At 38.9% G+C, this 27,309-nt stretch overlaps 1 protein-coding gene across 2 annotated transcripts in view; it reads right to left on the reverse strand.

Annotated features, from left to right (window-relative positions):
* LOC112046296 (insulin-like growth factor 2 mRNA-binding protein 1) overlaps positions 1-20,875 on the reverse strand; it is an 83,000-nt gene extending 62,125 nt beyond the window's left edge. For both annotated transcript variants that reach the window (XM_024082900.2, XM_052890922.1), the window contains exon 1: positions 20,714-20,875. In XM_024082900.2, the coding sequence (XP_023938668.1) occupies positions 20,714-20,775 (62 nt within the window). In that variant the 5' untranslated portion in view covers positions 20,776-20,875. The remainder of the gene's footprint in view (positions 1-20,713) is intronic.
* Positions 20,876-27,309: the final 6,434 nt, after the last annotated feature.

Consider the following 27,309-nt stretch of genomic DNA (forward strand, 5'->3'; position numbering starts at 1 on the left):
AAAGGAGAATCGAATTCGGATTTTTATAGTGCCGGTTAGAAATCGGGAAGGTTTTTTAGATTATAGTGCCAACCCTATCATATACCGATAAAATGGGCTCCCTACACAGTGCTATGTGACGCAATCGACGAAACGCAGCAAGGGCCGCACCTATAAAACCTAATCTATTAATGTATTTTCAATACATTTTATATTAACACTAGCAGACGCCCGCGAATTCACCTACGTGGAATGGAATCCGTGTAAAAAATTGAATATGTCGGCGCTGATATCACTCAAGTCACGGAGTGTAGACAGAGAACCACCAGGGGCGTGCACAAGGATTTTAACTAGGCTATGCACAATTGGTACAAATTGTACAAAATGGAATATTCCTTCTTCAGGGTGGGTAGGTAGTGCATTTTTGCATCTATGAAGTGCACGCCACTGAGAATCACAAAGTCGTACATTTGATCGATTGCACAGAGTCGTACATTTGAGAAGTTAATTCATAGATAGTTTGAATAAATTAAATCTTCGACAGGGATGTAATTAATTAATAATTATTTTATCTGTATCCAACTTCGGTTTAGGCTCTCTAGATTTTGGTTAACATAACCAAAGACTAGTGTTTTTTGGTTTCATCTGTGTCGGATCGCTCTGGGATCTTACTCTATTTAATAGAGACTACGGAATGGACTCTTTTGCAGATTTTACGTCATTTTTGGCTGTACAGTTCCGAAAATAACGTAATTTTTAGCCGCAAATATGAACCCGGGCGATTTCGAACGCGTCGAATCTCTCGATAAAAGTCAACCTTAAATGATAGACAATGTATTTAAAGGGGTAGTTCCGTCATATATGATTTTTGTGTAACATAAAAGCAGAAGTTTCAAAATAAGGTAATAATTTTTCCCTATTTTACCCTACAATCTTGAAATTCTGCTCCTATTTGACGTAGCGCGATGTTATATAGCCCATAGCCTACCGTTAAATGGGATTATCCAATTAAAAAAATACTATTTAAATTCAACCAATAGTTTCCGAATTAACCGCTTTCAACCAACCAAACAAACACTTCAGCTTTATAATATTACTATACATATAGATTTAAAAATCGCAACTTTAGATATTATTATTTTTAGTTTTCCAATATACAACTATTTTATATAATGTCTGAAATCAAGCATTATAATTATGTCGTAAAATAAACGGATTTCAGCATTTTTAGCTCTAGGCAAGGGTAAACAAGAACTCGTCGTTATCAACCCATATACGGCTCACTGCTGAGCTCGAGTCTCCTCTCAGAATGAGAGGGGTTGGGCCAATAGTCCACCACGCTGGCCCAAAGCGGATTGGCAGACTTCACACACAGAGAATTAAGAAATTCTCTGATGTTTTCCTTCACCGATTGAGACACGCGATATTTAATTTCTTAAAATGCACACAACTGAAAAGTTGGAGGTGCATACCCCGGGTCGGATTCGAACCCACACCCACCGAAATCGGAGGCAGAGGTCATATCCACTGGGCTATCACGGCTCAAATGTGTAAACAAGAAATAAGAAGTAGATGTTTGAAAACGGTAAAAGTTCACAACAACTCTATCATCTAATCAGAACTTCAGCCGAAACACGAAGTCATCCATAACCCACTTTTTCCTTGTACCTAGACGCAACTTGAAAATCAATGCAGTCGTATGCATCAATCAATTAGGTACCCGTACCCTGGCGTCCCATTTTTACTTGTACGTGTCCAGTCTTGTATGCTACATACATACATAGGTGTCTAGATTTACTATTGAAATTTATACTGAACGATTTTCTTGATAACTCACATCTATACTGATATTATAAAGCTGAAGAGTTTGTTGAACGCGCTATTCTCAGGAACTACTGGTCCGATTTGAAAAATACTTTCAGTGATAGATAGCCCATTTATCGAGGAAGGCTATAGACTATATTATATTTTCAAAGAATTAGGGATCCTTCCTGAAACTCCAATAATGTAACTCAAGGTGTACAAAAGTTTTGCTTGCGTAAGCATGAGTGTGAACAAATTCGAAACTTGCACAACGAGCAACGTTATTTTATAGTATAGATATGTTACGAGCCTACAAAAATTCACCGTAAAGTGATTCGAATTTAGCTACTACACTGAGCGCACAATAATACTAAAAGATTTCCTTGATAACTCGCATATCCTATAATATATACGCACGCATTAAATATTTATGTATAAGTATATAGTTTTTACACTTCCTGGACATTGAAGACAATATTTAGGTATTATTTGTTTAAATAACTTTCGTTGTTTACTATGCGACTTAATGAAGCTAAGACTAGCTAGCTTTCGACGCGTTAGTGACATATCTATAGTACAAAATCATTGCTGTCGAGTTATAGAAACATAATTACAGAATAGCGCTTCAGTGTCGCTATAGTGCGGTTTCACCTTTAGTCTCTTAGATTTCCGTTATATCTGCAAAGTTGATTTTGAAGTCACAAAACCCATACATAGTTATGGTATGATAATTTCAGTGACACATGACGTCAACCGTCAAACAATATTTTGCACACGGAAGTGTTACACGTTTATATTACCTGCTGTGATAGACGGAGAGCCTGTGAACGCCAGACCTTAGTCATTTTAAACGTAAAATTAAAAAATCATTTATTTTAAGTAGGCTCAGTTTACAAGCACTTTTGACACGTCAGTTGACTATTTGTAATGATTCTACCACCGGTTCGCAAGGCAGGTTCTGCTGAGAAGAAACCGGCAAGAAACTCAACAGTTGCTCCTTTAAAATAAATCATCGTCGTCGTTATCAACCCATATTCGGTTCACTGCTGAGCTCGAGTCTCCTCTCAGAATGAGAGGGCTTAGGCCAATAGTCCACCTCGCTGTCCCAATGCGGATTGGCAGACTTCACACACGCAGAAAATGTGATGTTTTTCCTTCACCGTTTGAGGCACGTGATATTTAATTTCTTAAAATGCACACAACTGAAAAGTTGGAGGTGCATGCCCCGGACCGGATTCGAACTCACACCCTCCGGAATCGGAGGTAGAGGTCCATACAGCAGCTGATCCAACATTAAGGTAAGTACGGTAGCCAAGTATGGATCTTGGACCGTGGTGGCTTTGGGACGTAGCAGGTTTTAAGGATTAAGATCCTCAACCGTCTAAGTATAAAGAATAATTTTTTCATGTTTTCCTCGGCATAATATTAGAAATGATATCCCCATTTGCCAAACACTTGGCTTCTTGGCAACCCTTCGCTAGGGACCCTTGAAGTTTCCCTTGGCTGGGAATATAATTTCTCATATTATTAGTCATTATGACCGACAGGCGTTTTGGCTAGTATTGTCAAAATAGCATTTAAAAACTAAAATTTTCATGTAATCACGTCTCAAAAAATTTGAAGAATAAAACTATCAATCTATCAAACGATATAATGAACTATTTAAGACCATTTAAAAAAAAATAGTGTCAAATAGCCTATTATGGAGTTAGGTGGCTTTAGAAAATTTTCAAAAAAAAGCATATATCAAGGGATTCTAGTTTTGAACAAGGCTCAGGCTGGGCCTGCACAGAAATTCAGTTTTATATAAATAAATAACAAATGCGTTATATAGTCTTCTTTTGTATTAAATACTATAATGCACATGTACATGGCAACCCTACCACGTATTTTTCCCCTTTTATGACAACCCTAGGTTCAACAGGTACGAAATGTAATCCGATGAGAGGCTGTACGCCTACGTTCTGTACCTAAATTAAACTATGCCCTTTAATTAAGTCCCCATTCGCACGAGAGTTTTTTCAACGGACGTTAAAAAAGTGTTCAAATATACTTAGTATGAAAATAAATGAAGGTCCATTTCCAACGCCCAAAATTGAAATTGCAACGCTGCTCGAAAAAAAGCGTCGTGTTTTAAAAACGCTGTCGTGTGAACATAATATACTTATGAATGCATTTGTTGTATTTTAGTGCTTTTTTTAACGTCAGTTAAAGAAAACTCTCGTGCGAATGTAAAAGCCAAGCGAAAGCTTCTTGCTAGACGCTTTCATTTGGCTGTTTATTATTAAAGGATAATCTATGAGAAGAACCGTTTTACTCATTAGTCAACAAAGCCTGTCTTCAGAGGTCTGTGAGCGACCAAAGCCACGGGCGAGCGCTAGTATATGTAGCTCGAGCTAACACAGCTGTATATCATGTAGACAGCGTAGTTGTATGGCTCGTGGTAGTTGTCAATCGATGCTCAAATGTGACACCGGCCTGGCGAAGTTATGTTCTGTTATTGCAACAGCCAAACAAAAGCTTCTTTAGACGGATAGTGAGATGGAACGTTTAGATCCGTCTAAAGATCCTCATTAACCAACATAGCCTGTCTTTAAAGAGGTCTGAGAGCGGCCGAAGTCACGGGCGAGCGCTAGTATATGTAGCTTGAGCTAACACAGCTGTATATCACGTAGACAGCGTTGTCAATCGATGCTCAATGGGTGTCGGACGCGAAAAGCGTGCATGTGTGCAAGCGAAGTTATGTTCTGTTATTGTAACAGCCAAGCAAAAGCTTCTTGCTAGACGTCTTATGGACGGACAGTGAGAAGGAGTGTTTAGACCCGTCTACAGATCTTCATAAGCCTGTCTTCAAAGAGGTCTGAGAGCTGCCGAAGTCACGGGCGAGCGCTAGTATACGTAGCTCGAGCTAACACAGCTGTATATCACGCAGACAGCGTAGTCGTACGGCTCGTGGTAGTTGTCAATCGATGCTGAATGGGTGTCGGAGACGAGGGCGTGGATGCGACGCCGGCCGGGCCCCGCGCAGCTGTGCGCGCGTCACTTTGCGCCCGGGAGCGCTCGCCGCCAAAGGTCGTTGCCACCGCCGCATTTCATCACACTTATGGTGGGCGTCCACAGATCATCCTACGTGTCGGACGCAACGCATCAAACGGATCTTAATATTATTTGCATAGAAGTGTGTCCACTGAGCCGCATCTTACGGATCGCACAATTTAATTTAAGCCTCAATAGCTCAACAGTAAAAGCGGTTGGATTAGTCACCGAGGATGGTGGTTCGGTACCCGCACCGTTGGACTATAAAGAAAGAAGAAAGAAATTGTACCTTAAAGTTAAAAATCCGTTTAATGCGCCGGCCTGCCTTTAAGGTGCGTTCACACGTACTAGTCAAAACGCTCCGTTTTACGCATCATTATTAGCTGCGGTAGCTCGAGCTACATTTACGACTACGTCCGCATTCAGACCTCTTTAATCCGTCCCTGTCTCCAATTCCCTTCTTAGCGGATACCTACTAACTATTTGAACAGCCTACTAAAGACTTCTTTCAAAGATGGGATATGGAACATATACATATATATTTGATCACACTTCAGGTGAGCTTACACGATCATGTCAAAACGTTCCGTTCTAATATGAAATGTGCAACTTAGACCCACCACGCTGCTCCAAGGTTGGAAGGATCAGTTTTATCGGACTTCAAGCCGTTAACGCTGAAAGCATGTGAATTTATTGAATGGTGAGTGTTTAGCTTTCTAGAGACATTCAAGATTCAATAGAATCTCAATTTTCGAAAAAATAAACGCAGTGAAATCAATATCTTCCCACTTAGTGCTAAGTAACTATCGGAAAGTTAAAATACTCGTAGTGTATCAATGACTTTATTGAACGATAGTCTGAAAATGGCCAAACTTTCGTATTTTATAAAAGCTGAAACTTTGTCGGCCATTGAGTTAGTTTTGCAACTATAGTGCTTGATCATAGACGCTTTATGTTATTTTTGTGTAGTGTTTGGGACGTCTAGTTGTGCGCGGATGGAAGGATCAGTTAGTACATTTTTTTTACTGGATAGGTACATGTAGGTCCGTTTATATCGACAGACATTTAGCGTGCCAGACACGTGCCGTGGCAGACAAAATAATATTCTTCTATATCTATCGTAACGCAGCCGCGCAGACGTTGACAGACACGGCCGCGCCCGGTCAGTAATCGCGGAAAGAATATTTTGTCTGTGCGGTTCATGTCTGTAGAGTCCTAATTATGAAACCTGAATTAAAATTGACAGCGCCTTACACAAATGACAATAAGACCGCCATTACCAAATGATAATGAGCGCCATTAAGACATTAGCGCCGCGTCTGTTGGACTTCTTTTATGTAAAGGACTTCAAGTGTCTCTCTGCTTGCTGGGCAGTGTGAATAGACGGTGTCTGTGGGTGTCTGCCACGCTACTTGTCTGTGACGCACTGCGTCTGTAGATATAAACGGACCTTAAGATGGCATCAACACGCATTGGCCTGGCTCTGGTAGTGGGCTTTTAAAATAATGATGACATGTAACTTTATATATGTTTTGGCGACCCGTGGCGCAGTGGTATGCGCGGTGGATTTACAAGACGGTGGTTCTGGGTTCGATCCCCGGCTGGGCAAATTAAAGGTTTTCTTAATTGATCCAGGTCTGACTGGTGGGAGGCTTCGGCCGTGGCTAATTACCACCCTACCGGCAAAGATGTACAATGACGTGTAGAAACCGAAAGAGGTGTGGATTTTTACCCTACTCCTAACAAGTTAGCCCGCTTACATCCAAGATTGCATCATCACCTACCATCAGGTGAGATTGTAGTCAAGGGCTAACTTGTAAAGAATAAAAATGAAAAATTCTCGGGCTTCACAAAAATGTCAATGACAAAGAATGAAACCCCATGTCTTGCAATGCTATAGTAAAATGGTGATGGGGGTACGAGCTCAAATAGTTCCAGAGCTTTATCACCAGAATATACACACCGGTAGACTAGAAACCTTATCCCATTCAGAGGCGTGCACAATGTTTTTAAATAGGGTAGGCATCAACGACATTTTATACTATAGACGTGCTACGCGCTTACGAAATCACCGCAAAAAGTGATATGAATTTAGCTACTCTCTATTATAAAATTGTTGGTAGGCGTTGTCTTACAAATTGTACAAAATGGAAAATTCCTTGGACTTGAGCATTCACTTGTAATAAGCATTCGTGCCAATTTTACATCACAGATTTTTTTTAATTCTTTACAAGATAGCCCTTGACTACAATCTCACCTGATGGTAAGTGATGATACAAACTTAGATGGAAGCGGGTTAACTTGTTAGGAGGAGGATGAAAATCCACACCCCTTTCGGTTTCTACACAGCATCATAAGGGAACGCTAAATCGCTTGGCGGTACGTCTTTGCGGTAGAGTGGTAACTAGCCACGGCCGAAGCCTCCCACCAGCCAGACCTGGACCAATTAAGAAAATCTCAATCTGCCCAGCCGGAGATCGAACCTAGGACCTCCGTCTTGTAAATCCACCGCGCATACCACTGCGCGACGGAGGCCGTCAAAAATACACGAACAATTCTATCGAGCAAGGATTTTGCCAGAAAGAAGCATCTGCGCCACCTCGCCAATATTTTGGTTTTGATTTGATCAACCCATAATCGGCTCACTGCTGAGCTCGAGTCTCCTCTCAGAATGAGAGGGGTTAGGCCAATAGTCCGCCACGCTGGCCCAATGCGGATTGGCAGACTTCACATACGCAGAGAATTATGAAAATTCTTTGGTATGCAGGTTTCCTCACGATGTTTTTCCTTCATCGTTAGAGACACGTGATATTTAATTTATTAAAATGCACACAACTGAAAAGTTGAAGGTGCATACCACGGACTGGATTCGAACCCACACCCTCCAGAATCGGAGGCAGAGGTCGTATCCACTGGGCTATCACGGCTCTTACAATATCACCAAACTACCTATAAAGTAAATAAATAAATATCTGGGATGGAAAACTACAGAATGTAGAAACACACGAGCTTTTGTGACGGTATCGAGAAAAGCGGAAACTGCGTCACTCAAGCGAATTACAGCAATGTACGAGCAACCGGAAATCAATTAATTATCTTCGTTAGTTCAGATTTGCACGGTACATGTAATAAACAAAGGTAACACGCGCAGGTGTCGAAATTTTCCTTTCTATCTCAGTAATACAATATTCATTAAATACCCTTATCTGTTATTTATTTGTGATAAATGAATAAATGATAGAAAAATTCACATTGTCAAAGTCAAAGTCAAAATTCATTTATTTCAAATAGGCTTAGTTCACAAGCTCTTTCGAAACGTCAGGTACTAATATTAAACTTAAGATAATGGTGATAATAATTATTCGAAAACTTAAAAATATAGTTACGCGCTTTGATCCGAGAAGAGCCCACATCAAACTCAGCCAGGTTTATCCGTTTTTAGTTTATCACCATTTAACAATAGGTATATAAGTAGCCTGTCATGTAATACATTTCATTTCCAAGCAATTTTGTCTTTTACGTAATCATTGACACTATAATACGACTTTTCTATAAGCTTACGTTTAATAAAAACTTTGAACTTATTGTGAGACATGCCCGTGGTTTCATGTGTCTATTGACAATAGGTTGCCTTGTAAAATTGTGCCCACTGTACTGTTGCACAGTACAAACATTGTCCGAGCCAAGTGTCAAGTTAATCCGCACGAGTTGTATTTATCAGAGCCATTAAAAATTGTCATATATCAGAGAAATATTGACCAATTGATTCAACACTCGTTACGAGTCTCTGAAATACTATACATATCCATGAATTACTTGTAATATGTAGTTACTGCGCCGTGATAGCCTATTGGATATGACCTCTGCCTCCGATTCCGGAGGGTGTGGATTTGAATCCGGTCCGGGGCATGCACCTATAAATGTTTCAGCTGTGTGCATTTTAAGAAATTAAATATCACGTGTCTCAAACGGTGAAGGAAAACATCGTGAGGAAACGTTCATACCAGAGATTTTTTTTAATTCTTGTGAAATTTGCCAATGCGCATTGGGCCATCGTGGTGGACTATTGGCCTAAACCCTCTCATACTGAGAGGAGACTCGAGCTAGCAGTGAGCCGAATATGGGTTGATAACGAAGTAGTTACATCGATCGCAATGTAGAGCGCTCACTAAGAAAGGACTTCTATAAATTTTAACTTGAATAAGAGGAAAAGAAAGGAAAGACTTTGCTCTTTGAGATGCAAACTTGGAGTTATGAATTACAAGCTACTGAGCTGAATCGTAATCAACAATAAAATACCGCCTTTTGAGAAACACGAGAGAAATTATGAATAGAGATAGGAAAATGTTTAATAGCAGAGAGTTTACTTTTAAGTAAAGGTATACTTAGCCTAATAGAATAGGCCTGAATAAAACAGTAGCCTATGCGGTAAGTTTTCGCTGTAGAGGACACGTATAAAGGCAGGCGTCCACAGTTGCGCATCGTACGTATCGGATCGGGCGCATCGCATCAAACGGTTTTTAGTATACTTTGTATAGTAAATCATACAAGTGCGTCCACTTAACATTGTAAAATTTATCATTTACGTATGATGCGGATCTGTGGACGCCTGCCATTAAAAAGTTTTCACTACGGCGAAGCCAAAAGGAAGGGTAATGAATTTGATAGTCTATGTATGTATCTATTTAATCTTTTTTTTTATTTAAATTTACGATAGATTCGTGCGATCCGTACGATGAGGAACAGTGCACGCACTTGTACGACTTTCTATACAAAAAAATACTACGATCCGTTTGATGCGACGCGTCCGACAATTAAGCGGATCTGTAGACGTCTACCATAAAGGTGTACATTAGGTAACATTAGTTTAAGTTAATTTCTTGCTTGTTATTATTCTTTTTGGTGTACAATCTATACTAATTAATATTATAAATGCGAAAGTAAGTCTGTCTGTCTGTTACCTTTTACGGCTAAACGGCTGAACCGATCAAGATAAATTTTGGTATGATCGTAAACGGGACCTAGGAGCAAAACATAGGATACTTTTTGACCCTAAAATAAAAATAGAAGGAGGTGAAATAGGGGTTGAAAGTTTGTAGTCCTTCATTTTTAGAGTTACTCTTTTAATTATTCGTCCTACTAATATTATAAACGCCAAGTTTGTATGGATGTTTGTTACTCTTAAACGCCGAAACTACTAAACCGATTTCGTTGAAATTTGGAATGGAAATAGATATTACTCTGGTTTACCATATAAGTTTCTTTTTATTTCGGAAAAGTCCATGGTTCCCGAGGGATTTGTGAAAAAGAAAAACTAAATTTCGAAGTCGCGGGCGTCTGCTAGTATATTTCATTCATTCATTCAAGGTGAAACCGCACTGAACGATACTGCGACAGAGTGATGCGCCGAGGCGATACAAATTATTCTCCAGAGGCAAATTCTGGCAACAAGCCGACACACTGCTGCAGGTAGTGTCCTTCTAGTTCGGTTAGGTTCAGTTATATCAGGGTTTCTCAAAATTTCGGCTCCATGAACCCCTATCTAATTTTCCAAGTGACAGCGAACCCCTTACCAACTAATGGAACCCCCCCCCCCCCCCCCAAAAAAAAAAAAAAACAAATAATAGACTGTTGAAGACAATAAGGTTTTTATTTGACTTTTATTCAAATAAAAACTTTATTTTCTTCTCAGTAATACATAAAGTACCAAAAGAAATGGTTGTGCTTGTTTCTTGTTGCAAATGGATTCAATGTTAGGAGTAATTTTGGACAATTTTAACCTTAACTCTTACTCAGTATCAGTCAAAAAGCCAACATTACATAAATCTTATCGCGAAACCCCCTGCCGTCGAATGGCGAAGCCCTACCCCACTTTAAAAATCCCTGAGTTATATGAATTAGGGGACCCTAGTCAAGCTTCGCATTAACAGTTACTAGATACTACTAGTTACTAAACTAGAAGAAGGCTCATCAGTAACGAGGCGTTAACTAGTGCAAAATTGCAATCATTGGAACATCGCGCGAAAAGTTGCCTGTCTGTTGGTGTTGTACGGGATATAATTCAGAAAGTGCGCTCAGGAGTTTTTCGATTTAATTCCCTCTTCACCTTTTTACCATAGAACTGCCAGGCTTGGCGCAGGTCTACATCCATACGTAGTTGAAGTCCCCTGGACAGATTTCGATTCTTCATTCCTGATCCCTAATGCTACGAGTATACACAAATAAATGTAAGTATATGAGGGTATATATTTCTAATAACGCATCTCGTACCATAAGCTTCAGTCGGATAAATATATTCAATAAGAGATTAAATTTTCCGTTGAAATTCATTTCTGCATCAACGATATTACATCGACAATTCAGTGAATTTTATAATAATCTAATACCCTTATAAAATTTATCCTATAATATTCATTTCTTGTGAACTATATTCAGAATCGAAGCAGAGGAGGAAAATTCTTAGAATTGAAAATAATTTATTAGAAAATTTATAAGCTTACCCTGTACCTACATATTAAATTCATATAAACTCAGCGGATATTAAATTCATATGAATTATATTCAAAATCAAACCAGAAAAGGAAAATTCTTGCTTTGATGGATTCACATCAAGAAAATTATTTACCGAGAAAAATATTCTTGTATACTGGTAATCAATACCCCTGCAGTGCAGCGAAGCAAAATAAACGATTTCTTGATTAAAGGATTTTTTTTATTCGTATGTGTGTACATATAGAAATTAATAAAATAAAAACATGTACCAGGAAGACAGTCTGAAAGCATCAACCATCAGTTTGGTTTGCTATTACAACGCATAAGCCGCATAATATGTATGGCTTTATGAATATAATTATCACCCCTATTTTCCCACCTTTAGGGTAGAAACTTTTTTTTCAAACTAATACATCTAATTTTGAAGTAATATTCACAAAAAAAAATATTTTGAAAACAGGACTACACTATAAAAAGTCATGCGTGGTTTTACTTATGGGTATACAATCAATCAACCCCTGTTTTCCTACCCTTAGGGTGGGATGTTTTTTTCCAAATTCATATGGAACCTAATTCGAAATATGCTCTTTCTAATTAAAAAAAAAATATCAATATCGGACTACAGAGTAACAAGTTACACATGTTCATAAATAAATCAAAAAATATCGAATTGAATTGTTAGCCTCGTCTTTCGTCGCTTGACAAATGACACCAGATCCCCTAGACGAAGTATGGCATTGAGATAATGTTAACCATAGGATGACAAATAACGACACTGGCGACCCGGGAACGACAGCCTCCAGCCTGACAATGATAAGTAACAATACGCCGATATTATTCAAATGGTTAATTTACAATTCACAGATCTAGGACATATTCAAGTAACACGAGCCAGCCATCTATTCCGTTCAATCTACATTATTATGCAACCTTCAAATACAATACGAAAATCACTTTGAATTTTTATCTGATCGCAAAATTTCAATAAAAGAACTTCATCTACGAACTACATACGGGACTATTTTTAGTATTATGTAGGTATCCTTTATCAAGTAACACGCCACGAGTGTACGAACGAACAATTGCCAGATCTATGTACCTATATGGGGCATGATCCAGCCGCAGATCTTGGTTCAAGTTGTTCAATTCTGTCTCTATTACTACATATTATCGTACAATAGGAACAATTGCCTTAGAATTTGTATCTGAATGCAAAACTTACCTACAAACACACACAGACCTCGCTGTATTTTTGGTATCGGGGATTTGGTGGTTTTATTAAAATCGTAAGTAATATTATGACAGATTCTGAACGATTTTACGAAGTGAGCGGCTAAAAACTATATCCAAAGTAAACCCTTTTGGGGTATCTGAGACGAGAACCTTATGTCGACTATCGCTATCAATTCGGTATCCGAACAAACGCTATCCAAATATATACTTTTTCTTACAATGTCGACTGACTCCAGCGATGAATGTTCTAATAGGTAATATTTATTGTAAGAATAAATCGATAAAGATATTGAATGTTGATAATATCATTTAGGAATTAAAAAATGTTTAATAACAACCTAAAAGCTTGCTTTTGTTGTGATTTCTCTTCTTGATCCTTCAGTTCCGTTGAAAAAGAAACAATAAAAAATTGTATTATTTTGTATTATATTCATTACAATGACGAATATGTATGAATTTGTACGGAAACAGTAACCCGGCGGGAATCGGCTTGTTGGACTCTTCGCCGCTGATCGATAGATGTAAAAGAAAAATATCAAGTAATGCAAGATAAGATTTGCGCACATTTACATCGTGCATGTTCATTAAAAACTTATACTTTAGCAACACCCTTCAAAATAAAACCTCGTTATAACTTGTAATTGAATTTACGAGGGGTTCCCCGTCCATTCCAATGTGCAGCTCGAGATTAGAAAATCAGAGAACAAAAAAAGTGTACACCTACACACGGGGCCTGTCAAAAACGCATTCATTTCCGCCCGATCGAAGCGTGAGCGACGAGGGTTTTTGTCTACACGTTACGGCTCTAGGGGGGAAACTTCCGACAAACTTTTTTGCATGTGAAAAAGAACCCACAAAGAACACACTTGCGTCGTGGACTCGACATCATAACATGGCCACAAACCAATAAAAAACAACATCCTTTGACGAACGGAAAAATTTACCAATTTTTAATCAACGTCGTCACATCCATCAGTCAATTCTCAAAAAGCCTGTCACTGACAGACTTCCGTCATATAAAAGTTTAGTCCAAGCTCTTATCGTAGGTACCTACGATAAACGATATGATGATGATGATGATGGACGTCCACTGCTGAACATAGGCGTCTTGTATAGAGTTCCAAACATCGTGACCTCGAGCCGCCAGCATCCAGCGGCTCCCTGCTACTCGCTTGATGTCCTCGATCCACCTAGTGGTCGACCAACACAGCGCTTTCCCGTGCGGGGTCGCCATTCCAGTAGTAGCTTGGGACCCCCCTATTACTACCCCTACTACGAATATACACTCTGTACATTGCCACTTCAATTTCGCGACTCGCTGAGCTATGTCTATGACATTGGTTCTTCTGCGGATATCCGAATAGTAAGTAAGTATGATAGACAATATATGGAGTAGGTATGGGTTAAGACCATGGTTACTCAGGGCACAAGGCGTTTTGGGAAAGATTGTCTTTTACTACTAACTCACGGCAGATTCTACGTAATTGATATGCAATATACGTTGAATGAATGAATTTAATTCGCCACCCTTCCGAAGTTAATTAATAAAAACGAAATATACATATACCAAAAATAAAACTGTAGAATACCTACTTAATGTAATATACAACCTTGTAAACTCGACAAGTAAACGTTTATGTTTAATAATAATGTGTTAATTTTAAATTGTTTTGGTATTTCTACGAATTGTTATTACCACAAACCCGCAAAGCATTTAGGTCAGTATACTATATTACTATATAATATTACTATATTACTATATGACTTGAGCAAGTTTGCCACTTCAGTGCCCTCAAGCCCGCCTGTCAGTAACGCCCTTAATCATAAACACATATTATAACTTTAGTAAAGCATTTCTGTTTCTGCTCGTTAATCTCGATAAAATTGAAGACAGACACCGCATTTTCCTTTTCTCCATCTTTTCAGTTGTGTGCATTTTAAGAATTTAAATATCACGTGTTACAAACGGTGAAGCAAAAACATCGTGAGGAAACCTTTATACCAGAGAATTTTCTCAATTCTCAGCGTGTGCGAAGTCTGCCAATCCGCATTGGGCAAGAATGGTGGACTATTGACCTAACCCCTCTCATTCTGAGAGGAGATTTGAGCTCAGCAGTGAGCCGAATATGGGTTGATAATGATGATGATGATGACATGGGTTAAGGAAAAAATACAAAAGAGAAATCTGTTGATACTATTCTTTCAATAGTGGTACCCAAACTGCAAAGCCTAACAAAATAATCGTAAAACTCCATCTTCATTTCAAAAAGTCGCAAGTCAATATTTAACATTCATCTCTATTCTGTTGCAGAGGTTAGAGGGGAGATCCAATTGCAATGCGGGTCGACGGATCTAAGGTCATCATAATGTCAGCCACTGACGATCAAGAAAGCTCACATGTCTGCAGCGCTGCTTGCAACTGTTTGACAGCCGATAAAACTGATCGTGTGTTGGTCGCTATGTGCATGAGCTGTCAAGCAGTTAGCGCTGCAGGCTTGTGAGCTTACTTGATCTTCAGTGGCTGACATAATGTTTGACTCTATATCAAAAACTATCAGAAGTTCGAAGGCGGCTCCACGTCTTCTCCGAGGCACGGGGGTGTTAAATCAACGACTTCCTAAATATGTAGAGCTAATATATTTTTCTTTTTCAAGAGCAAATGTTAAGTTTCTTGCTGGTTCTTCTCAGCAGAACCAGACTTCCTAACCGGTGGGCGGTGGTAGAATCTTTACAAATAGTCAACCGACCTTTCAAAAGTGCTTGTAAACTGAGCCTACTGGAAATAAATTAATTTTGAATAATTTTTTTATGATGGACAAAAAAATTCAATATTACTCGTACATAGCCCGAGGGACCCAGGGGGCGAAATGTTAGCTAACCATTGGACTAACGATCTCCGTACTATACCCAGAATATAATGAACAGAGCCACTCTTCTTCTTCTTCTTCTTCTTTCCTGGGTCTTTTCCGCACTTAAGAGCCGCAACAGAGCCATTATTACATAAACTAGTGATCACTGGCAAAGAGGAAGGAAAGAGACCTCGAAGACGTAGCCCGGTGCGTTGGTCAGACCAAATCCGCCCCATTCGACACCAAGGTACACAAGGCTCTGCTAGGCGATTAAAGCCGAGCCACATGGCGCGACATCGTTAAGAAGCAAGCTTTCAAATGAGAAATACGACGCAAGGAGGAGGAGAGTCATTGGTATAGATACAGACCTACTAGCAAACGCTCCGCATATTATTCATTCTCTTGGAAATACGGTAATAAAATTTAGCCAAAGTAACCAGGTAAAGACATAGCTTTATATTGGTAACAAAAGTCTTAATATCAGTCGAGTAGATTTTGAATTAAATTGTAACTTTAGATTAACTTTAGATGGAAATATTAAAATCGGGTATTCCTTTAATATCTCTCAGAATTATTACAAATTTGGACAAAAAGCATATTGCATGGGAGACACACGCTTTGAGGGGCGCGTTCGTAACTTCGGCAAGGGAGCAAAAAGTCTTCCCTGTACACAGGGTTGCCAAAAAATATATAATATTTTCATATTAATTGTTCTGTTACAAGACAATATCTAATTTTAAGAATGTTGGGGCGTGTAGCGATGAATGAAAAACCCACGACTGATGCACGTCACTTTCTCGCACGCACGATTTCACACCCGCGCAATCTTTCCCCCTGTCGCCCGCATATCATAGGAGTGTTATCTACGAACTTGCCTTGCTTACGACTATACCATAGAGTACAATTGACAATTATGGAGTTTAGACGGAGAGTGGCATTAGATGGTAGGTATAGGTTTCAAAGCTGCAGACCAGAAGGGTGTAAAGAGTGCAGAGGAATGATATGGATCATGAGAATCATTTTGGGTTCATTGAAACCTAATATTACAGTGCAATAAAAAATCAATATTTCATAATACTACCGTAAGTAGTTTGTACTACTCGAACTCAACTCGAGTCCTGGGTCAAAGTTATGAAATATTATTAAAATTTCTTTTGTCCAAGAAATTCTCAGTAGCGGCACGAGTTGAGAGGAGTCTCCATCACTACCATTAGCACATAGAACCACGGGCATGTCTCTCAATAAGTTCAAAGATATTATTAAACGCAAGCTTATAGAAAAGTCGCTTGGTAGAAGTCGCATAAAGGGGCTTGGAGGCCATTGGATCAGCTTCCACCTTCACACAAGAAGTAAAACTTATTTAAAGTTAAATAAGGTACAGTTGAGACTTAATCAACCGCCCGTCAACAAGCATTTGAGCATCGTGGTGTATCTAATCATCCATCCCCTCCATATCCTCCTAAATGAGAAAGATCTGGCTCTAAATAGTTTAGTAAGCAGTTAAAAATAATGATAAGATAATATAGGGTGATAGTTCAGATTTTCAGGGTTCCAAGCGTACGTAGTACATAAACGGAACCCTCATATTTAAACGTGTGGAATGAAGTTTGACAACCCTAATTGTGTACACTGTGCATCAAAGCTTGCTCCGTGTAGGGTATCACAGGATATTTTTTTTAATTTTTCCTTAACTCCCTTAAAATTCATTAATTGAGTTTCTAGTCGTTTGTTTGAGTTATTTAGCTTTTGCATAAAACTGGTTAGTAGAGCCGTGATAGCATAGTGTATATGGCATTGCTTTCGACAAAGGAGGATAGGGAGGCAGGTTCGAATCCAGGGCATGCGCCTCCACTTTACAGTTACAGTAAAAGCTCATTATTCTCTAAATCTGCCGCGAATACAGAAACCGTGAATATGGAATGGTATTTTATATGGGATTATAAGGGATACTTTCTTGGGTGACAAAATAAATAACAAATACATAAAGAAAAAACAATTAATTGAAGTTATTGATTAACTATTATCTTCAGTCTTAGACAATAGTTTGAAGAATTTTTAAATTTTTTCTTGCTTGACATTTTTTAAAAGCTTCTATTCAGAGTGATTTTAAGCAGTGACATTCTTAAACCATCCATTCGCAATTTCGGCAATAGGTATTTGGCAGTTAAAGTTTAAATTTGAAGATTTTACATCAGTTTCGTCAGTCAGATCCGCGAATAACGAAATATTTTTAATTTTATACTTCATATTCAAGACTACCTCATTTAACTTTAAATTTAAATACCTATTATTTAACTTTTTGAATTGTCACCGCTAAACTCAAGAACGGCTGAAACAATTTGACTGAAAATTGGTGGGGAGGTAGCTTAGTACAAGGAGTTGGACATAAGATACTTAGGGTAGGAGTAGGATATGGGTTGAGTAGGGGTAGGATAGGATAGGGGTAGAGAATAGATCAAAGCAAAGCTTGACTGCTAGTTAGGTAATTTGAAACCTACAATTTTAGATTGCAAAAAAATTAAATACGCCTTTCTCGGAATTTTAGTTCGCGTCGAATGAGCTTGTATTTTTCCCTCCATTCGAATGATTAATCTCAGATTTATTTTTCCTGGACTAGACAATACGTGGTTTTTTTGGTAAAAGAATTTTAAAAATCGGAGAAATAAATACCTAGATATAGAGAATTACCCGCACAACTTCAAACTTTACCTCTTTATAATAGATACGTTCAGATTTCAGAAGTTTAGTCCAAATAATTCATACTAATCTATACTTCTAATAAATCTGTAGAGAGGTCAATTCTGTACAAGAAATATATTTCCAAAATAACTATCAAGGGGTGATTAGTGATCGATACTGATGCCAAAAATGCAATCAGTAAAATTTTTGTCTGTCTGTCTGTATGTTCGTTATAGAAACAAAAACTACTCGACGGATTTTAACAAAACTTGGTACAATTATTCTTCATACTCCTGGACAGGTTATATATAATATACTCTTTATCACGCTACGATCAATAGGAGCAGAGCAGTGAAGAGAAATGTTGGGAAAACGGTAGAAGTTACTACATTTTTAAGCTTCCGTCGCATGGTAGGGTAGGTGTATGGTTGGAGTAGGGTAGGGGTATGGTAGGAAGGGTAGGGGTAGGGAAGGGGAAGGGGAAGGGGTGCGTAGGGGTAGGATATGGTAGGGTAGGGCAGGGTAGAAGCTTTGTAGAGTTAGGGTAGGAGTAGGTAGATAGGGTAGGGGTAGAGTAGGAGTAGGTTAGGAGTAGGGTAGGGTAGGTTACAGGGGGTGATTAGTGATCGATACTGATGCCAAAAATGCAAACAGTAAAGTTTTTTGTTGTCAGTCTGTTTGGTTGTCCGTCATAGGGTATGGGTATGGTAGGGTTAGGGTAGGGGTAGGGGTGGGGTTGCGGTAGGGGAGGAGTAGGGGAGGGGTAGGGTAGGAGTAGGTTAGGGGTAGGGGTAGAGTAGGAGTAGGGTACGATAGGGTGCAGGGTTAGAAGTAGGGTATGGGTATGGATAGGGTAGGGGAGGGGTAAGCGAGGGGTGTGGGAGAGGTGTGGGAGGTGTGGGGGAGGGGTTGGCGAGGACTGGGGGAGGGATTGGCGAGGGGTGGGGTATGGGTTGAGGAGGGGGAGGGGGGGAGGGGTTTTGTAGAGTTCGGGTAGCAGTAGGTTAGGGGTAGGGGTAGAGTAGGAGTAGGTTAGGAGTAGGGTACGGTAGGGTACAGGGGGTGATTAGTAATAGATACTGGTGACAAAAATACAATCAGTAAAATTTTCGTTTGTCTGTCTGTCTGTATATTCGGTATCTGAATAAAAACAAAAACTAGGTACTCGACGGATTTAAACGAAACTTGGTACAATTATTCTTCATACTAATGGGCAGGTTACAGTATACTTTTCACCACGCTACGATCAATAGGAGCAGAGTAGTGAAGGGAAATGTTGGGAAAACGGGAGAAGTTACTACATTTTTAAGCTTCTATCTCGTGGTAGATTAGGGGTATAGTAGAAATAGGGTATGGGTATGATAGGAGTAGGGTAGGGGTAGGGTAGGGTAGCGGTAGGGTATGGTAGGGGTAGGATAGGGTAGGGTTGCAGTAGGGTATGGTAGGGGTAGGTGTAGGGATAGGGTTGCGGTAGGGGAGGGGTGTGGGTGGGGTGTGGCAGGGGTGAGGGAGGGGTTGGCAAGGGGTGGGGGAGGGGTTGGCAAGGGGTGGGGGAGGGGGAGGTGAGGGGTGGGGGAGGGGAGGGGGGAGGGGTTTTGTAGAGTTAGGGTAGGAGTAGGTTAGGGGTAGAGGTGAGTAGGAGTAGGGTGCGGTAGGGTGATTAGTGATCGATACTGATGCCAAAAATATTCAATCAGTTAAAATTTTGTTTGTCTGTCTGTCTGTATGTTCGGTATCTGTATAGAAACAAAAACTACTCGACGGATTTAAACGAAACTTGGTACAATTATTCTTCATACTCCTGGACAGGTTATAGTATACTTTTCGTCACGCGATGATCAATTAGAGCAGAGTAGTGAAGAGAAATGTGGGAAAACGGGAGAAGTTACTCCATTTTTACAGCGATACTACTTACTGTAAAGGCTAGATTAAAGAGGTCTAAGGGCGGACGAAGCCGCGCGCGTCCGCTAGTCTTATAATAAATGCGAAAGCAAGTCTGTCTATCTGTTACCTTTCAACACCTACACCATGAACCGATTTGGATGAAATTTAGTACAGAGATAAATTAGAGCTTGGAGCTGCTAATTTTTATACTATGGTTACCGTGGGAATTGTAAAAAAACTAATTTTCACGCGAAAATTAGTATAGACATAATTTAAAGTTCGCAAACCTAATAATAAATAAGTAGGTATAATAATATGTTGTACACAAAAACGTTGTCTATGTAGAAAAAACGATGTAGGAGAAACGAGCAGAGCAACTTGGGCAAGTAGTAAGTAACCAACTAGTTTTCATATAAATATAATAAACATAACATACATAAATGCATATAAATATATACTGATATTTTATTAAAAGAAACCAGCATCAACACAAGTAGAATTACACAGAAAACTAATGGGAAGTCAGTAAGTAGTCACATTTATCCAAGCATGATTTTATGGAGTGTGTATTATTTTATGAAATTAAAAAAAAAAGTTTAACCAACATGGACAAGATAATGATCATGAAAACATCAAGGAAATGGTGACAATAAAGAAACAACATTGCACGAGGACGGATTCAATTCGCCGAAGCGTTTACTCAATGCATTGCAAAGGGAAAGCGGGATATAGCGGGAAGTCGAGCGCATTACACAAACCTGGTATCCTCGTAGATACTCGAGGTGCTCGAACCCTGGGACATCATGCCGAATTCGTCCATCTCGAAGCGTTCGCGTTGACGTGCACTGTCTCGAACACCTGACGTGACCGATACGCGCGTAGTTCAGACGGACACTGTACACGGACAAGTACACTCAGCGCGGGCTGCGGACTCGTTCTGAGTCTTGTCGTCGCGAGTAGCCCGGCGCTTGGTGCGGGCGGGACGCGCGGGCGTCGGGGCGCGGCATTCTCACGCCGCCCGCGCGTCGCCTGGCAACGCCGCTTATGCACGTGGCTACGTCACAATATCTTATAGCTCTTAGCTAACAGCTAAATCAGCGGCCAGCGTTTTTTTTTTTTTTATTCTTTACAAGTTAGCCCTTGACTACAATCTCACCTGATGGTAAGTGTGATGATGCAGTCTTAGATGGAAGCGGGTTAACTTGTTAGGAGGAGGATGAAAATCCGCACCCCTTTCGGTTTCTACACGGCGTCGTACCGGAACGCTAAATCGCTTGGCGGTACGTCTTTGCCGGTAGGGTGGTCACAGTAGAGATACGTTTAACTGGACTCATTGTTGTCATCGGCATATTTTGGATAATCCTACTAATATTATAAACGAGTAAGTCTGTATGGATGTTTGTTAGGTACTCTTTAACGCCGCTATTACTGAAGCGATTTGGCTAAAATTTGGAATGGAAATAGATTTTACTCTGGATTGACACATAGGCTACTTATTATCCCGAAATAATCCATTGTTTCCCGAGATTTGCAAAAACTGATGATTTTAGATTATGAATGTTTGTTACTCTTTCACGCCTCGACTACTTAACCGAATTAGCTGGAATTTGTTATTGAGATATATTATATCATGGGTTAACACATAAGCTACTTTTTATCCCGGAAAAATTCATGGATCCCGAGGGATTTGTGAAAAACTAAATTCCACGCGGACGAAGTCGCGAATTGTAAAAAAATTTGTGTATTAACTATTATTTATATAAATCATACGTGCAAGTTTTTTCATTTCTGGAGACTGAAGTTAAGTAGCAGTATAGGTATATTTTTTTAGCCACGGCCGAAGCCTCCCACCAGCCAGACCTGGACAAATTAAGAAAATCTCAATCTTCCCAGCTGGGGATCGAACCCAGGACCGGACAGGAGGATGATGATGATGATGATGATATAGTTCTTACACTGGCTGAACACCCATCTCGACATTATAGACAATATTTAGGTATTACTTATTTAAATAACTTTCATTATTTAATATGCGACTTAATGAAATTTAAGACGTTTAGCCACTTTAGTACGCCTCGGCTTAATAAGTTGCCTTTGATCTGGTTCACGGATTCTTTATTAGGCAACCTATTTGCAATCACTGTCACTTGAATATTATCTATCACTTATTTCTTATCTATACTCATAATAAATCTGTAGAGAGGTCCATTTTGTATATGAAATATATTTCTGAAAGAACTATCAAGGGGTGATTAGTGATCGATACTGATGTGAAAAATGCAATCAGTAAAATATTTGTGTCTGACTGTATGTTCGTTATATAAACAAAAACTACTCGACGGATTTTAATGAAACTTGGTCAATTATTCTTCATACTCCTGGGCAGGTTACTACTTTTCATAACGCTACGATCAATAGGAATCCAGAGCAGTGAAGGGAAATGTTGGGGAAACGTGAGAAGTTAGTTAATTTTTTTTTTTATTTCTTTTATTCTTTACAAGTTAGCCCTTGACCAAAACTCACCTGATGGTAAGTGATGATGTAATCTAAGATGGTAGCGGGCTAACTTGTTAGGAGTAAGGACACAATCCATACCTCTTTCGGTTTCTACACGGCATCGTACCGGAACGCTAAATCGCTTGGCGGTACGTCTTTGTCGGTAGGGTGGTAACCAGCCACGGCCGAAGCCTCCTACCAGCCATACCTAGACCAATTAAGAAAACCTCAATCGGCCCAGCCGGGGATCGAACCCAGGACCTGCGTCTTGTAAATCCACCGCGCAGACCACTGCGCCACGGAGGCTGGATTAATGGATGGAGGTCTAAGGGCGGACGAAGTCGTGGGCGTCCCCTAGTCTCTAATAAATAACAAATGAGGGTATATTTTTCCAATGCCGGTATTTCTTAGACCGTACTACCCATTTAGTTTTGCTACGAAAAGAAAGATAAATAAAATATAAAAGAAATCCGTCCTAATTGGATGAATTTCTTTTTCAACAAAAGAATTATCGCAATATTTTGCGAACAACCTGCGATCCAAGATGGAGGAGGGATTGGATTTTCCTGAGGAACGGAAGGATCTAATTAATCAGGGCTTAGTGATAATTGGCTGAAATATTATGAAGATAATATTCTTAAAGGTATTATCGAAAAAAAACAAACATTAAATTCATCGTTAACAGGGCGCGCTTAAGCTGTTTAAAGCCGCGCCCTGTTGCCTAATGCACCAACGATATTTTACACTATAGATATGTAATGCTTATGTGCCTACAAAATCACCGCTAAAGTGATCCGAATTTAGCTACTGCACTGAGCATACACATTACACATGCACAATTTTGTATTTATTTTCATTGTATATTTAAGTATATATAGTTTTTAATCATCATCATCATCATCATATCAGCCAATGGACGTCCACTGCAGGACATAGGACTTTTGTAAGGACTTCCAAACATCACGATACTGAGCCACCTGCATCCAGCGAATCCCTGCGACTCGCTTGAAGTCGTCAGTCCATATGGTTGGGGTCGGCCAACACCGCGCTTACTAGTGCGGGGTCGCCATCTCAGCACTTTGGGACCCCAACGTCCATCGGCTCTTCGAACTATGTGCCCCGCACATTGCCACTTCAGCTTCGCAATTCGTTGAGCTATGTCGGTGACTTTGGTTCTTCTGCGGATCTCCTCATTTCTGATTCGATCACGCAAAGATAATTCCTAACATAGCTCGTTCCATCGCCCGCTGTGTGACTCTGAGCCTTCTTATGAGTTTTTAATAACAAAAAAATGGAAAATATTGTATGTCGATTTTCAAGGGTGAAATACCGATTCAGTACTACATATCGTTTTTCTTGGCTCGAAAAATCGATTCTTCGATTAATCGATCTCAGATCGCCATCCCTACTTCTAGTTCATTAAGTGACACAAGCGATACAAGTGAACAATACTGAACTCGGCTACGATTTTTGGACTACGAATTGCCTACGTTTTAAAGTGTGTATTGATACTTGGATTAAGGAGTGGAATATAGTCTTATACGAGTCACCAGGTGTTTAATTTCAAATCCTCGAACCCTAGTTCGTTCGTTTGATTATAATAAGTATAGTTACAGAATCTATACATATATTTACAGAACCAGTTGCCACTATCATCGAATCCGGGTCATCACGAGCAGATAAGTCGATAGTACAACGATAACATCATATCGATTCACCATGATTAAAATGCTACGAAAGATTTCATATTGGTACTGGGTTTTTTTTTAAAATTGTACTTAAAATACAGAGGTCTATACTCGGCCTTATAATGCAGTTAATTGACAGTTCAAATGTTGCAGGTTATTGTAGTATAAAAAATAGTGATGGTACTAAACTTAATGAATAAATCTTTAATTTAAAAAAAAAAAAAAATTTTTGAGCATTACACACACTGTTTCTATGAAAAATTAAGTTAAACCAGATTGTTGAGGAAAAGTAGAAATAAAACCAATAATACTCAATAATTATTTACAATAAAAAACAAATGGACACAAAGGGCGGTTAAAGGGATGGATATAGTAAACGAATGCATGTGAACGAAATGCGTATGTTGAGATGGATGTGTGGTGTGACAAGAATAGATAAAATAAGGAATGAGTATATAAGAGGAAGTCTGAAGGTGGCGCCAGTGACAGAAAAATGCCGTAGAGAGGAAAGTCATATTACTAGAAAAATGTTGAATGTGCAAGTGGAAGGACATCAGAGGAGAGGAAGGCCAAAGAAGAGATGGTTGGATTGTGTGAAAGAGGACATGTGTGTAAAAGGAGTGGATGATGAGTTGACGAGTAATAGAGACGAATAAAAAAGATTGACATTTTTCCGACCCCACTTAAATGGGATAAGGGTAAGGAGATGATGAAAAAACAAATGTAAACAACTAAAGAAAACTTGACAACAAACTCAACCTTTTAACAACCATTAAAGAGGAATCGAAACATTAGTGCACTCAGACTGAAAGAATGAAGTCTAACGGCAAAAAATAATCAACACAAAATGGCTTTTACTGCTAATTACTTATCTCTCTAGATTTTTCTATTTTATTTAAAAGAAATCCAACTAGGTAGGTAGTTTTTTCGTGTCTTGTTTTTGTTGTGATTAAATTGTTTAATTATATTTTACTTGTAGAATTATAACTTAATAGGTTTACGCTAGTATCAGTAATAGTTCGTTTGTAAATTATTAAATTTATTAAGTCATCACTACTAATTTAAGTACATAATTATTTTTGAAAGTGACATTACCATACGTCAGTTTACTGCATCGAATTAAATGATTTTAAGGAGGTCGCCGGTCCCGAATGGATGATAATGGCGAGGGACAAAGAAAAATGGAGATCAATAGGGGAGGCCGGTGTCGAAGTACCAGCTACTAACTAATTAGGAACTAGATATCTATCGTCGTCATAAATGTCTTGCTACTAAATGCAAAAATGTCTTGCCTTCCTTGAGTACCTACTCGTTACGAACATTCGTATTGCGGGTGGAATTTTCCATTTTGTACCCAATGTGCATACCCTAGTTAAAAACCCAGTGCACGCCTCTGCTCACAAGCCACCTATATACATAAAAAATTAGTATGTATAGATGAAAAAATGTCGTCTATACATACATTTATATAATGAACTAGCTGACGCCGCGCGGTTTCACTCGCGTGGTTCTCGTTGTCGTAGGAATACGGCGATATATCCTATAGCCTTTCTCGATAAATGGGCTATCTAACACTGAAATAATTTTTCAAATCGGACCAGTAGTTCCTGAGATGAGCGCGTTCAATCAAACAAACAAACAAACTCTTCAGCTTTATAATATTAGTATATATAGATTACCAAAAAAATGTAAAAGAAATATCACTTTCAAAACTTTTGATGCAGCGTCATAGAAGTTGGAAGATAAAGGCTTCGTCCATCGCATACATAGATAGATGTTACGTGCTTACAAATCACGGCAAAAATTGATCCGAATTTAGCTACTCCACTGAGCGCACAAATACAGTTTGAGTTTACTTACAACAATTACATTCTTATCTGTACTATCTATACTAATATAATAAAGCTGAAGAGTTTGTTTGTTTGTTTGTTTGTTTGTTTGTTTGATTGATTGAACGCGCTAATCTCTGGGACCACTGGTCCGATTTGAAAAATTCTTTCAGTGTTAGATAGCCCATTTATCGAGGAAGGCTATAGACTATATTATCCATGTATTCTTACGGGGACGGGAACCACGCGGGTGAAACCGCGCGGCGTGAGCTAGTGTATAATATACCGTAAAAGTTCCTTATTCACGCTTTATTACATTTTCACTATTCGCGGATTAAAAGATTGCGTCCCAACTCCTACATTCGTGGCTAAATATTTCGTTATTCGCGGATCTGACTGACGAAGCTGACGATGAAATCTGCAAATTTAAACTTTAACTGGCAAATACTTATTGCCGAATTCGCGAATGAATAGCTTAAGAAGAATACCACTGCTTAAAATCATTCTGAACAGAGCTTTTAAAAAATGTCAAGCAAGAATAAAATTCTTCAAACCATTGTCAAAGACCGAAGATATATATATTGAATAGTTAACTTCAATCAATTGTTTTTTCTTTATAAATGTATATTTGTTTTTTTTTTTTATTTTGTCACCCAAGAACGTATACCCCGCGAATAATGAGCTTTTCCTGTATAGGTATGTAGGTATAGTTTTAACACTTCCTAAACACACTGCTCGACATTGTAGACAATATTTAATTATTATTTGTTTCGTTTTGTAGTATGCGACGATTAAATTAAGACAATTAGCAAACTTTGTTCGTGACGAGCTAGTAACGTGTATAATACTATAAAATCTTTGATCGCATAGACCTTAGTGTGGGTAAGACATCCATTTTTAAAGGCAAGGTCAGCTTACCTGGCGGCTCACACGTGTCCTGATTTTAAATAAAACTAAGTTAAGAGTGTGCAATATGTAACTTGGTGGTTACAAATGGTTCTGGATCTCAGATTCTGGAAAAGTTGGAAGCCTGATATTTGAGTAAATGATATTTCAAAGTGTTAGCTTCGTTATGACTATACAAAATACACAATTTGTAAAACTTCATCGATAGTTTTTGAAAAATACATGTTTTGCTCACATTTTGCTTTCAATCTCAGGAAAAGCAAACTTATTTTCTTAAATTTTTGTTTTGTATGGAAAATTAGGTATATATCTTGAACATGGCCATTTTGTTTTTCGTTATGTTGTTTAATTTACTTGCAATTAGGTACAAATGGTTTTGGCGCTCACGTCATAAAATTTGCGTCGCGCGTCAATCGCTCCGTGCTTTTCACTCAC

The sequence above is a fragment of the Bicyclus anynana genome, chromosome Z (assembly GCF_947172395.1).
Source record: "Bicyclus anynana chromosome Z, ilBicAnyn1.1, whole genome shotgun sequence".
Lineage (NCBI taxonomy): Eukaryota > Metazoa > Arthropoda > Insecta > Lepidoptera > Nymphalidae > Bicyclus > Bicyclus anynana.